The sequence below is a fragment of the Tachyglossus aculeatus genome, chromosome 21 (assembly GCF_015852505.1).
Source record: "Tachyglossus aculeatus isolate mTacAcu1 chromosome 21, mTacAcu1.pri, whole genome shotgun sequence".
In the NCBI taxonomy this organism is placed as follows: domain Eukaryota; kingdom Metazoa; phylum Chordata; class Mammalia; order Monotremata; family Tachyglossidae; genus Tachyglossus; species Tachyglossus aculeatus.
This window is the reverse complement of record NC_052086.1, coordinates 33,803,869-33,817,949: the sequence shown is the minus strand read 5'-3', so window position 1 is coordinate 33,817,949 and position 14,081 is coordinate 33,803,869. Positions and strand designations below refer to the sequence as shown.

General features: G+C 44.1%; 1 protein-coding gene across 1 annotated transcript in view; it reads right to left on the bottom strand.

Moving 5' to 3' along the window:
* LOC119942801 (splicing factor SWAP) overlaps positions 1-14,081 on the bottom strand; it is a 119,224-nt gene that overhangs the window by 12,322 nt on the left and 92,821 nt on the right. The window contains 2 exon segments of the mRNA XM_038763758.1: positions 12,060-12,185; positions 13,561-13,716. Coding sequence (XP_038619686.1) covers positions 12,060-12,185; positions 13,561-13,716 — 282 coding nt within the window.

Here is a 14,081-nt window from a genome sequence, read left to right as displayed (position 1 = left end):
GGGACCTACTCCAGTGCTTGGCACATCATATGGTGCTAAACAAATACCATCATTATTATTACTAAGAGGAGAGTACTGACTGATCCTTCATTTCCGGAGAGAGGAAATGCACTCAAATTGCAGCCATCAATACTGCCGGGGTGAGGGTGGAAAAGGGACGGACATCAACTGATGGTTAAACACTGATACGTCAGGGAGCAAAGTTGTGGCTTTCCCATTTCTGGAGACCTTTAAAATCAGGACAGCTAACAATCTTGCTCTGCGAGTTTGGTTTTCGCTCCCGTACCTTGAAGCCCCTTCTAGCTTTGGGACTCAAGGATGGCCAAACCCAATGAAAACAACAGGTAGTCCAAGTCAGCAAGCTGTCAGTTCTGCTCTTTTCTGAAGTTGCAGCACACCTTCTCAATAAAGCAGCTTAATACCTCAGGATAGCAAAGCTGGAAATTTTAAGAATAATAATAATACCCATAGCTATGGTATTTGTTAAGCACTTATATGTATTTGTTAAGCACTTACATGTACCAAATACTATGTTCTAAGTACTGGGGTAGATACACAGTAATCAGGATGGACAGAGCCCGTGTCCCACATGGGGCTCACAGTCTTAATTCCCATTTCACAGGTGAGAGAACTGAGTTCTAGAGAAGGGAAGTGACATGCCCAAAGTCACACAGCAGTTAAGCGGCAGAGCTGGGATTAGAACCTACGTCCTCTTACTCCCAAGACTGTGCTCTATCCGGTAGGCCATGCTGCTTTACAAAGCAAACCAAGCTTACTGAAAGGAAAAAAAAAACCGAGGGGAAATCATCTAGAGGTGGCCAAATTGTAAGCCTCTGCTGACAGCAAAGTGACTTAGCTTTAGGGGATAAAGTGGTGACACCAATAAACTGACCATTCTGGCAGCTGACAAGACTACTAGTTTCTTCTAAGGCCACTGTTGGCTGATCAAATTATTGACTGAATGTGTTTTATCAGTGTCCAATACCATTCGAAATCTCACTGTCTCAGAAAAATGGCAAGAGACTTGTATAACATGACTATTTTTCAAAACTCTGAAATGCTGGGAAAAGATTTTTGTGAATGAAAACTTGGTCTTGAAAGAAACCACGAGGATGACGGTTCCCTTTAAAATGTTTCCTGGCATGCAGCAGACAGATCCAAAGAGATTCACATCACCCATCCAAACAAAAAATCTCCCTACATGGAACTCATGCTTTTGGCCTCTCCCTTCCGGACTTATTCATGTATTTAACAAATTCAATTTTTTTATGTTACACCGGGTAACTTGTGAAACGGACTTAACAGGAGGCAGAGAGGCAGCATTGCCTTTTGGAAAGAGCATGGAGCTGGGAGCTAAGAGATTTGGGCTCAAATTGCAGCTCTACCACTTAACGTGCCATTTTTAGAAAAGTCACAATCTCTCCTGACCTGTTTCTTCATCTGTAAAATGGGGGAAAAGAGACCGTCAAATCTCATAAACCATATACCCCAGGGCTTAGTACCCAGTAGGCGCTTAATACAGGCTACAATCATTATCCTTACTGTTATTAAGACAAGTTAACCTACGGAATTCTAAATCCTATAATTTTCATGGAGTCAATTTTTCTTGAACCCCAACTCTTGGTTCGGGAAACCCGCGCCAACTTTCTCTCTGAAAACTACTCAACAGTCAAGTGACAGTAAAGTTCAAATTAAGTTCATTAAAAACTGGTTGTCGGTATACTGACAAGTCTAAATAACAGTGGCAGAAGAGCCACTTCTGTCTGTTGGATAAGACTTTGAGATAAAATTAACAATAAGCCAGTTGGTGAATAATTGATTTTCGTTGAAAGGGAAAAAGAGAACAGCATGACCTACCTAAATTATTCATTTATATTAACGTCTGTCTCCCCTTCTAGATCGTAAGCTTGTTACGGGCAGGGAACATGCCTACCAACTCTGCTGTACTGAATTCTCCCAAGTGCTTAGTACACTGGTCTGCACACAGTAAGTGCTCAATATATACCATTGAATGATAGATGAGCTCGGTCTATCTCGGGTACAAATATATATACGTACATGAGCTACACTATTCAAAACTGATCACTTTAGAGATTTACCTAGGTCAGCTGCGCAATGAATATTACCGAATTGACCATTATTGTGCAGACCCAATTCCCTACTGCTGCTTTTAAGGTTGCTTGTGATTTACCAGTAGTAAAGCACCATCACACAAGCTAACAGAAAGGATTTCACTGCCCATGTAATCAGGGATGTTGAAATAAGAGTGGGACAGCTCCACAGCAATGGCTCTAGCCTTGTGAATGGATCACGCATCAGCTTCCGAACAAATCCACACATTCTTCCAATCAATCAATCAATCAATCGTATTTATTGAGCGCTTACTGTGTGCAGAGCACTGTACTAAGCGCGTGGGAAGTACAAGTTGGCAACGTATAGAGACAGTCCCTACCCAACAGTGGGCTCACAGTCTAAAAGGGGGAGACAGAGAACAAAACCATACTAACAAAATAAAATAGAGTAGATACGTACAAGTAAAATAAATAGAATAATAAATATGTACAAACATATATACAGGTGCTGTAGGGAAGGGAAGGAGGTAAGATGAGGGGTATGGAGAGGGGGACGAGGAGGAGAGGAAGGAAGGGGCTCAGTTCTAGACAACAAACCAAAGCCAAATGAAGAAGCAGTGTGGCCTAGTGGAGAGAGCGCAGACTTGGGCAACACAAGTACTGGGTTCTAATCCTGCCTCTGCCACCCGTCTGCTGTGTGACCTTGGGCAGAAGTCACTTACCTGCTCTGTGCCTCAGCTTCCTCAACTGTAAAAAGGGGGATTTAATAATGATGACGGATTTAATACCTGTTCTCCCTCCTACCGAGACTGGGAGCTCCATGTAGGACAGGGACTACGTCTGACCTGATTCACTTTTTTAAAAATTATGGTGTTTTGAAGTGCTTTGTTTGTGCTAAGCACTGTTCTAAGCGTTACGGTCGACGTAAGGTATTCAGGTCCCACATGGGGCTCACAGTCTTAACCCCCAATTTACAGATGAGGTAAATGCGGCACAAAAGTTAAGTGACTTGCCCAAGGTCACACAGCAGACAGGTGGCAATGCCAGGATTAGAACCCAGGTCCTTCTGACCCCCAGGCGAGAATTCTAGCTACTTAGGCCATATGTGGGCAGGGGATGTTTCTGCTGTATTGTATTCACGTAAGCGTTTTGTACAGAGCTCTGCAGAAGGTAAGCACTGAATAAATACAATAGACAGCTTCTCCAAGATTCACTTGCATCTACACTGTAGACTGTAAGCTCCCTCTAGATTGTAAACTCACTGTGGGCAGGGAATGTGTCTGTTCATTCATTCAATCACATTTATTGAGCACTTACTGTGTACAGAGTGCTTGGGAAGTACAAGTCGGCAACATATAGAGACGGTCCCTACCCAACAACTGGCTCACATGCACTCCCCCAAGTGCTTAGTACAGTGCTCCGGACAGAGTAAGTGCTCAGTAAATTTGACCAAATGGATTCTGCCCTGATGCTTACAAGAATGCTTGATACATTGTAAGGGCTTAACAAACACCGTAATTATTAAGGCCGGTTCATCCTTTGGGAGACTGAAAAGAAGAATGTGATGGGCCAACTTGGCATCAAATTCAGGCAACTGCCGTAAGGGCTACAGAGTGACAGTAGTGTCCAGCCTTCTTAATGGCTTTGAGATTCTGACCAATGCAAACCCCATATTAAGCTTCCTCTACAGCTTCACTGAAGGGAGGAAGCAGCGTGGCTCAGTGGAAAGAGCCTGGGCTTTGGAGTCAGAGGTCATGGGTTTAAATCCCGGCTCCGCCACTTGTCAGCTGTGTGACTCTGGGCAAGTCACTTCACTTCTCTGGGCCTCAGTTACCTCATCTGTAAAATGGGGATGAAGACTGTGAGCCCCCCGTGGGACCACCTGATCCCCTTGTAACCTCACCGGCGCTTAGAACACTGCTTTGCACATAGTAAGCACTTAATAAATGCCATTATTAGAGAAGCAGCGTGGCTCAGTGGAAACAGCCCGGGCTTTGGAGTCAGAGGTCATGCGTTCGAATCCAGCCTCCACCACTTGTCAGCTGTGTGACTTTGGGCAAGTCACTTCACTTCTCTGGGCCTCAGTTACCTCATCTGTAAAATGGGGATTAAGACTGTGAGCCCCCGGTGGGACAACCTGATCACCTTGTAACCTTCCCAGCGCTTAGAACAGTGCTTTGCACATAGGAAGCGCTTAATAAATGCCATTATCATCATCATCTTCATCACCTACATGCCATCCGGTAACAAGCCAAGACTATACCCATGGCTCTGTAATGTAGCTGGGCTATTGGCATCTCCAAAGATTTAAGGGGCCGATGTACAGGGAGTGAAAAAAGGCTGTTTGGGGACACCTTGAGCAAGCCATTAGGATCAGTCACTGATATTTGCATGTCTGAATGTGAAGCTTTGTTCGAAGGGCTTGGGAGAGGTCAAAAGTGGTTGAAGATACCGTTCCTGCCCTCGGGGAGCTTACAATTTAATGGGGAAGACAGACGTAATTAATTTATTTATGATAAGAGGAGGATTCATTCATTCATTCAATCCTATTTATTGAGCGCTTACTTTGTGCAGAGCACTGTACTAAGCGCTTGGGACGTACAAGTCAGCAACATATAGAGACGGTCCCTACCCAACAATGGGCTCACAGTCTAGAAGGGGGGAGACAGACAACAAAACACGTGGACAGGTGTCGAGTCGTCAGAACCAAAAGAATTAAAGCTAGATGCACATCATTAACAAAATAAATAGAATAGTAAATATGTACAAGTAAAATAGAGTAATAAGAAAAGAAGGACTTGGGGGAAAGCAAGTGGCGAACTAGCTGAATGTACAAATCAATATGCATTAAAGTGCAACAGATAATTATACATTCATTCAATCGTATTTATTGAGCACTTACACTGTGCAGAGCACTGTACTAAGCGCTTGGGAAGTACAAGAAGCGCTTGGGAACTGTATAAGTACTGAGGTGGTAGGTAGTTGGGAAGTTATAATAATGATGGCATTTATGAAGCACTTACTATGTGCAAAGCACTCTTCTAAGCGCTGGGGAGGTTACAAGGTGATCAGGTTGTCCCATGGGGGGGCTCACAATCAATGCCCATTTTACAGATGAGGTAACTGAGGCCCAGAGAAGTGAAGTGACTTGCCCAAAGTCACACAGCTGACAATTTGCGGAGCCGGGATTTGAACCCATGACCTCTGACTCCAAAGCCCATGCTCTTTCCACTGGGCCACGTTGCTTCTCTAATGTTATGGCCAGGGAAAAAGAAAAATTAATCTGGGAAGCCTTCCTGGAAGAGATGAGACTGCAGAAGGGCTTGAACATGGACAGAGGTGTGGTCTGCCTGATTTGAAGGAGCAGAGGAGTAAGAAGGTGAGATAGGGAGGAATGAAGAGGTTGAGCTGCGGGGTTGTAGGGGAGAAGAGTGGTTCAGTAAGCGGGAGAGAGAGCTAATGGAGAACCTTAAAGTCAATGGTCAGGAGTTCCAACTTGACAGAAATAATCATTGCGGTATTTGGTAAGTGCTTACTATGCGCCAAGCACTCTACTAAGTGCTGGGGTGGATACAAGATAATCAGGTCCCATACGGGGCTCGGAGTCTAAGTGGCAGGAGGAACAGAGGCTGAATCCCCATTTTGCAGATGAGGGAACTGAAGCCGAGGAAAGTCAGGTGATTTACTTGCCCAAGGTCACAGAGCAGGTAAGTGGGATTAGAACCCAAGTCCTGACTCTTGGGCCCACGCTCTTTTCACTAGGCCAAGCTGCTTCTTCGCATTGATGCAGAGAGAAATGGGAAAGCGTTTTAAGGAGTGGAGAGATCTGTTCTGAACAGCATCTGAGGAAAATGATCGGGGGGCACTGTGAAGTATGGGCTGGAATGAAGAGAGACCGACTGAAGTCAGTGGAAGCCAGTAATGAGGCGGAGTAATCTCCAGGGCCAGAGTAGTGGCCATTTGGATGGAGGGAAAAAATTGGAAATGTTATGGAGGACAAAAAGAGACAAGATCCAGCAACATACTGAATGTGAGAATTGAAAGAAAGTGAGGAGCCATGGTTGCGGTTCCATCTCCTTTGTTAGCAAAGTCAGATGCAGCCTGGATATGGGAAAGAAGATGACTTCGATTTTAGGAAAATAGCATTTATTGATCCCTCGCTTTGCAGTGAACACACAGTGCTAAGCTCTAGGGGTGAATGCAAAATAAAAATAATTTAGTGACAGACAGATCGGTGTGACGGCATCAGGAATAAGGTGGCTTCTTTTGAGTGGGGGCCTGGGGAAGATCATTACATTCGGCTAGGCATCGCAGACACTGAATATGATGATACGACAAGGAACAGTCTTTTTGTGTGCACGATGTGGGTGGGACTATGGGTCCAACATCGGCTCTTGGTGGTCACATCTGTGCTCTTGTGTGAATATCACGGCCAGTGATTTCTTTTGCAAATATGAAGGCCAGCTAGTATAAGCCCTTGCAAACATGGCAGAATGACAAAAACACTAACTGTGCTATTTGTTTAGCACTGCCTAGGCATCAAGCACATACTAATCGCTGGGGTAGATAACTAGTAGATAGCCAGTAGATAACTAGGGCAGACACGATAAATCCTGATTATACCTAAACTCGAGAAACTGATGTTGCTACAAACTAATCTTGTTCAAACCGAGGTCACGAATAATCAGTATAAGGACCAAAAACGGAGATTTCCTGGGAGGTTCTTGTTCCGCTTGGGGCACACTGGCCCAGTTGGAGCCTTAGCCAGAGAGGAAAGGTTTCTGCTAGAAAATTCTGCCCAGGGATGTCTGCCTTTCCTGGGGCCTCACTCGGCGGATGAACAGCCGTTTCTCTCCTCCGTGGACCGGGAGGGACCGATCTCCTAGCTAAAGGCAGTGAGATGGCTAAAACCCACCCTTTCCTCTCCATCCAAACTGCTACCATGTTAATACTACTACCACCACTACTACTACTACTATTACTACTACTAACAACAATGATGGTATTTGTTAAGTAATATTAAGTGATTTGTTAAGTGATATTCACACAAGAGCACAGATGTGACCACCAAGAGCTGATGTCGGACCCATAGTCCCACCCACATCGTGCACACAAAAAGACTGTTCCTTGTCGTATCATCATATTCGGTATCTGCGATGCCTAGCCAAACGTAATGATCTTCCCCAGGCCGCCACTCAAAAGAAGCTACCTTATTCATGATGACGCCACACCGATCCGTCTGTCACTAAATTATTTTTATTTTGCATTCACCCCCAGAGCTTAGCACTGTGTGTTCACTGCAAAGCGAGGGATCAATAAATGCTATTTTCCTAAAATCGAACTCATCTTCTTCTTTTTTTATTTTGCGTTCACCCCTAGAGCTTAGCACTGTGTGTTCACTGCAAAGCGAGGGATCAATAAATGCTATTTTCCTAAAATCGAACTCATCTTCTTTCCCATATCCAGGCTGCATCTATGTGCCAAGCACTGTTCTAAGCCCTGGGGTAAATACAAGGTTAGCAGGTTGTCCCATGTGGGGCTCCCGGTCTCGATCCCCATTTTACAGATGAAGTAACTGAGGCCCAGAGAAGTGAAGTGCCTTGCCCGAAGTCGCACAGCTGACGAGTGGCGGAGCCGGGATTAGAACCCACACCCTCTGACTTCCTAGCCTGTGCTCTTTCCACTAGGCCGTGCTGCTTCTTGTAGCGTTAGCATTAATCCAAGCACTTATCCCATCCTGCCTTGATGACCTCCCTGCCCTCTGTCTCCCCCCAAACTCCAGTCCATAGTTTGCTCTGCTGCCCGGATCATTTTTCTACAGAAACTTGAAGTCTATGTTTCCCCGCTCCTCAAGAACCTACAGAGGTTGCCCATCCACCTCCACACTAAAAAGAAACTCCTTACCAACAGCTTTAAAGCACTCAATCACCTTGCCCCCGATACCTCACCCCACTGTTTCTCCTACTACAATCCAAATCTATCATGACGTGAACCTCTCGCCCACATTTTGCCTCTGGCCTGGAAAGCCATCCCTCTTCATACCTGACAGACAATTACACGCCCAATCCTGGCCTGGCCAAAGCTTTACTGAAGGCACACCTCCTCCAAGAGGCCTTCCCTGACTAAACCCTCCTTTCCTCTTCCCTCACTCCCTTCTGCATTGCCCTCATTTGCTCCCTTTACTCCTTCAGCCCCAAAGGGCTTATGTACATATCCATAATTACTTACAGTCATGTCTACAACCCGTCTAGACTATAAGCTTGGTATAAGCAGGGAACGTCTCTACTAACAGTTACATTGTAATAATGTAATCTCCCAAGCACTTCTTACAATGCTCTGAACACAGTAAGTGCTCCATAAATACTACTGATTGATTAAAGTGTGGTAGTCATTTTAGCATAGTTCACTGTGATAGCGGTAAAGTAGTTTAAGTCATCAGAAGAATTTACTGGACCTGAAATATCTGTGGTTAGAGCCCAGGCTAAGAGAGCACAATTAAATTTACCTGAAAAAAAACGTACTGAGTGTGGTCTCAGTATTTACAATCTAATGTCACATTATTCCTAACTGTGTGCCCATTTGACATTAGTTACCTTTAATCAAAATGTCCTAATGATCAAATCCCTCAAAATGTCGACAATGCTTGGCTAATGATGAATTTTGAGCTTAACAGCTAATATGACAAACAGAATAGAAGTTGGAGAAGTCTAGTCTTTCGGAACTTGAAGCCAGCATAATCTCATTCACTTTCTGCCATAGTTTTTATGCATGGTAAGAGGTTAATATGAGGGCAAATCATGAAATCTTTCAGTACGGAGAATTACTTTTCAGATTATGCCCTCAAGTTTATTATGGGTGATGAAGAATTTCTTATGTTAAACAATTACTTGCTTAAGGAATAAAATCTAAATTGGATTTGAATTTTTGATATCATATTAGAATGTTACAGTTGGGTGTGCTTTATATCTGGCTGACTAGTAATCTATGAAGGAAGGTAAGCCAGGAACCTACAATCTTAGCTAAATTTCCTGTTGGTTGCCCAGTGCTTCTTATGGCTTTTGTGGATATTAAAGAGAGGCATTTTATTAATGTGTTATACAGACTTAAAGAAAATGCTATGCAACAATGAATGAAAGTAATTGATTTGGAGGTTTTTCCCTTGAAGAAGTGCAAAGCCCACTGCTGGGTAGGGACTGTCTCTATATGTGACGACTAGTACTTCCCAAGCGCTTAGTACAGTGCTCTGCACACAGTAAGCGCTCAATAAATACGATTGAATGAATGAATATTTGGCCAAAAAGAGCTTCGTGTAAATGCTGGTCAGTTGAACTGCTTTAGCCACTCTCATTTTCACTTTCAAGCAGTGTACTGGGCACGGTCATTCCCAAGTGGGTTCCTAATATTTATAACTCGAGATTTATTATTCAAAAAGCTTCTTGTAGCCTGGCATATCCTGTGAAAAACATGCATAGGAATTCTCGGTAGCGCAGTATTAAGCCACCTGAATGAGCAGAGGCGAAAACATTGCAGCACAAATAGAGAAGCAGCAGCACTCCATTAAAATAATGGCATCTCTATTTCAAGTCACGAAAAAAAATGCAAACTTTAATGGTGCCATGCCGAAGGGAGGAGAAGGTAGGTGAAGCAAGGAGAAGAGCCCGGGGCCTTCATCATTGGGGTTGGGCCACTTGGGGTTTCAAGGTCTCACCGTCTCGTCAACAGCGTACCAAGGGTGCTCGCCCTCGGCGTCCCCCTCCCCGGCCCCCCATTCCAGTGCCTGAGCCTCTCCCTTATGGGGAGGAGAGGGCAGGTGAAACAGCAGGTTTAGAAAAACTCAAAATGTGGCATTTGTCTGATGAAGAAAGAGGAAGGGAGATGGGTGAGTGATAGCTACCCCAGTATACTATCTTTGATGCTTCACTGTTAGTTCTTTGTTGCTCTTTCCCTGTTAGATTGCCAGCTCCAGTGGCCACGGACGGTCTTCAATTTATATCATCTTTGATATTTCCCAACACCTGGTAGATGTCCCCCTAAATGCGAGTAATGAAATGCACAAACTCCTTTTTATCCATGAGAACTAGATGGTGAGATAACCCCAGGCTATGTTTTCCTCAGTTTGAGTCGGTGTTACGTGATTTGGGGTTCTATGCACCTATCCGCCATGGTTTTCAAAACTTTTGACGCTTCTTTTCCTTCCTGCCCCTCTCTCACCCTGATGTTTGCTGGAAAATGGGCTAAGGGTTTGAAATAGCCTCCATGTTTACTTTAAACTCTCCCTCAAAGAAGAGGGTGAACAGAATTAGACCTGTACTTTTCCTTCAACTTCAGGGAGGCTGACTTCGCAGGTTACTATGGGTCCAACAGCAGGAGAGATGGTGTATGCCACCATTTTGCCAAGTGGCAACTCACACATCATCATCTTCAATCGTATTTATTGAGCGCTTACTGTGTGCAGAGCACTGTACTAAGCGCTTGGGAAGTACAAACTGGCAACATATAGAGACAGTCCCTACCCAACAGTGGGCTCACATATCCACTTCATGTCCCAGGAGGGGCCAGCTTTGGCATAGGAAAAAGAATTCTGGTCTTTTTGCCTTGCATTAAATTTTAAATCCCCGTGAGATTTGTCTCCCCATCCTCTTTTTTTTAACGATCTCTGTAAAGTGCTTACCCCCTCTAGACTGTGAGCCTGTTGTGGACAGGGATTGTCTCTCTCTATTGCTGTATTGTACTTTCCAAGTGCTTAGTGCAGTGCTCTGCAGACAGTAAGAGTTTAATAAATACGACTGAATGAATGAATGTCATGCACTGTTCTACGCACTGGGGTAGACACAGGTCGGACGTATGGGGCTCACAGTCTAAGTAGAGGAAAAACAGGTAATGAACCCCTATATTGCAGTTGAGGAAACTGAGGACCAGAGAAGTCAAATGACTCACCCAAGGTCACAGAGCAGGCAAATGGAGGAACTGGGATTAGGATCTGGTTCCTCTGACTCTCAGTCCCATGCTCTTTCTTCTAGGCCACAATGGTTCCTTCTCCTCCCCTAAACAGTTCAACCTATCTTTTCCACAATTTTAAATCGGTGGTTTTTACTGAGTATCTACTGTGTGCACAGAGTACTGAACTAAGCGGTTGGGAGAGTCTAAGCCTGGACTGTAAACTTATTCAATAGACTGTACGCTTCTTTTTTTTTTTAAATGGCGTTTGTTAAGAGCTTACTATGTGCCAGGCACTGTTCTAAGTGCTAGGATAGATACAAGGGAATCAAGTTCCACATGGGGCTCAGAGTCTTAATCCCCATTTTACAGATGGGGTAACTGAGGCACAGAGAAGTTTAACTGGCTTTCCCAAGGTCATTCAGCAGACAGGTGGTAAAACCCAGGTTCTTCCAACTCCCAGGCCCACGCAGTGGCAACTAGGTCACGCTGCTTGTTGTAGGCAGGGAACGTGCCGACCAACTCTGTAATACTCCACTCTCCCAGGCGCTTAATACAGTGTCCTGGACACATTAAGTGCTCGATAAATACGACTGATTTCAGATTACGATGCAAATAAGTATGTATAGATGATCCCTGCCCACAATGAACTTAAAGATTCTCCAGCAAGACTCTTATGCGGATCCTGAAGCAGAATCAGAGGCAGCAGCATAGAGAAGCAGGGTGGCTCAGTGGAAAGAGCACGGGCTTGGGAGTCCGAGGTTGTGGGTTCTAATCCCGGCTCCGCCACAGGTCTGTTGTGTGACCTTGGGCAAGTCACTTCACTTCTCTGAGCCTCAGTTACCTCATCTGTAAAATGGGGATTAAGCCTGTGAGCCCCACGTGGGACAACTTGATCACGTTGTACGGCCCCCAGTGCTTAGAACATATTAAGCGCTTAACAAATGCCTTTATTATTATTATTACTATTCTACATACTAATGACAGTCTCGATTCACCTTAAAAACAAGGGAACAGTTTTTTCCTCCACAAAGTGCCTGGTACACCTACCTAGAACGAGTACGTTTCCTACTGATGCCAGGGCTGTTACTCATGCGGTACGCTGTTGGAACACTCCTTTCCTCTCTTCGTCTCTCAGGAGTGTGAGCCCTCCTTCTAGGGGACCTTGACCGTGACCTGAATAGAGAAAGAGAAAATAACTTCATTTACGGCTGGGTTTTGGTTCTGATCTCAATTTCCCAGCACAAACTAGTCCACTTCATACAAAATCGCCCCACATTCAAATCCCCATGCATTCTACCCCTTCGGCAAATCCCCAGCACACACTGGAGTCGCTGCTTGGGCTAAACCTCTAATCCACATCCTATTTGATCTGGAACCAATGGCTACTGACATCCAGCCACTATTTTTACGTAGCAGTTAACTACAATAAACTCTCAGTGGTTCAGAAAATCATCATCCAGTGTGAGGATTATTTAAGCCCTTTGTTCTTTTCCTCCTTTCCACATTTTGAGCTTTACCTCCACAACTCACCTCTAGCAGGGGTGGCAGGGTAAAGGGGAGGAGATACAATTCTAAGCAATTTTGCTTTTCATTAATTCTTCTGGTAAAAAATTAGTTTGGCAGGTTAAAACCAGCTTAAAACTAAAGTTTGGATTCTGCAGTTATCTACACACACAGCGCCGCTCCTCCACTATTAACGTGGATAATTCAGAGTTGGCCGTGATTCCACTGGGAGGTGGAATTTGTCCCATTTGGGAGTCCATTTTGGCTCGATGCCTAGAACTACCCGCGGAATCCTGATCATGTTTCGGAAAGTCTGAAGCACACTAGCATGCCTCCAAAAGAAAAGAATGGATGCGGGCAAAGGTGAATTTTAAACTTGTAAGATTTTTCTGGATTCAATCAATCAGTGGCATTTATTGAGCGCTCACGTGCAGGGCACTGTACTAAGCGCTTGGGAGAGATTCTTAAGTCATCCACAAAAACTGTACTATTCATTTTCGTGTAGCTGAGAGACCCCCTCTATTCATCTGGAACCACAACCTTTCAGTCGTTATTACACAACCTGGGAACAATGCATTTAGTGCCAAACCCATTTGAAGGATAGAGTCCTCAACACAAAAGCATTTATCAAGTGGCTGTCGGACTTCTGAATGAACCAAGAAGTCAACGGAAGTACACGTTTTTGGGAACACATAAAACGAACAATCTGAAAAATGACTTCTCTGCCCTCAGTTCCCACGCCAATCCACTTGAAAACAGCTTTGAAAACTATATGTGAAATGACACTGCTTAGAATAAAAAATTACGGATGTTGCTTTGAGACCAGCAAATATAGGAAAGATCCCTCTAGATCCACACAGAAAAACCTGAACCATTCTTCAAGAAAACACACGGCAATGAAATAAATCTTTTACTTTGCAAATGCTAATCGCAATTTTTAGCTCTTCTACAATGTCACTGCTCCTTAAGAAACTGATCTTTCTTGACCTTCCCTAAAGAGTTAAAAGAAAATAGACAATTACAAAAGTTGAGGTCAATCAGACACCTTGACATTTTACCAGGTTTTCCCTCAAAAGAGCTCCGGGAGGCAAATCTTTTCGTTGTCGAAGCTGCCTGATAACTTTCTTGATCTGTTGCTGCTGCCATTGATGAGCTGCTCAGACATGGCTCCGGGCTCAGTGTCCCTGTGGATGCTGAGGGTCTGTGATATGGAGGCACACACTTCATATTCAGAATAAAATGTGCTAGATTTGGCGTTTACTAGAATTCTGAAAAATCTCTATCTTAATTAAGGCTCTATTTTATGGAATGCTTAAATGTACAAGTCTAATCAACACCGGAAAGGACACCAAATTGGCTGCCAATGCTTGGAAATGTATAAGGTTAGTTTGGTCCCAGAACATTCATCAATCACTTAAAATTGAAATGATGATTAGCATTAGCTTTCAAGTGATTTGGAAAGTAATCCCTTTTTATTAGGAATGGTAGCAAACTGCATGAGACTGTGCTTTAGAGTCCCTCTAGCCCCAATTATGCTAATAATTTCATTAATTAGCTTCTTATTTC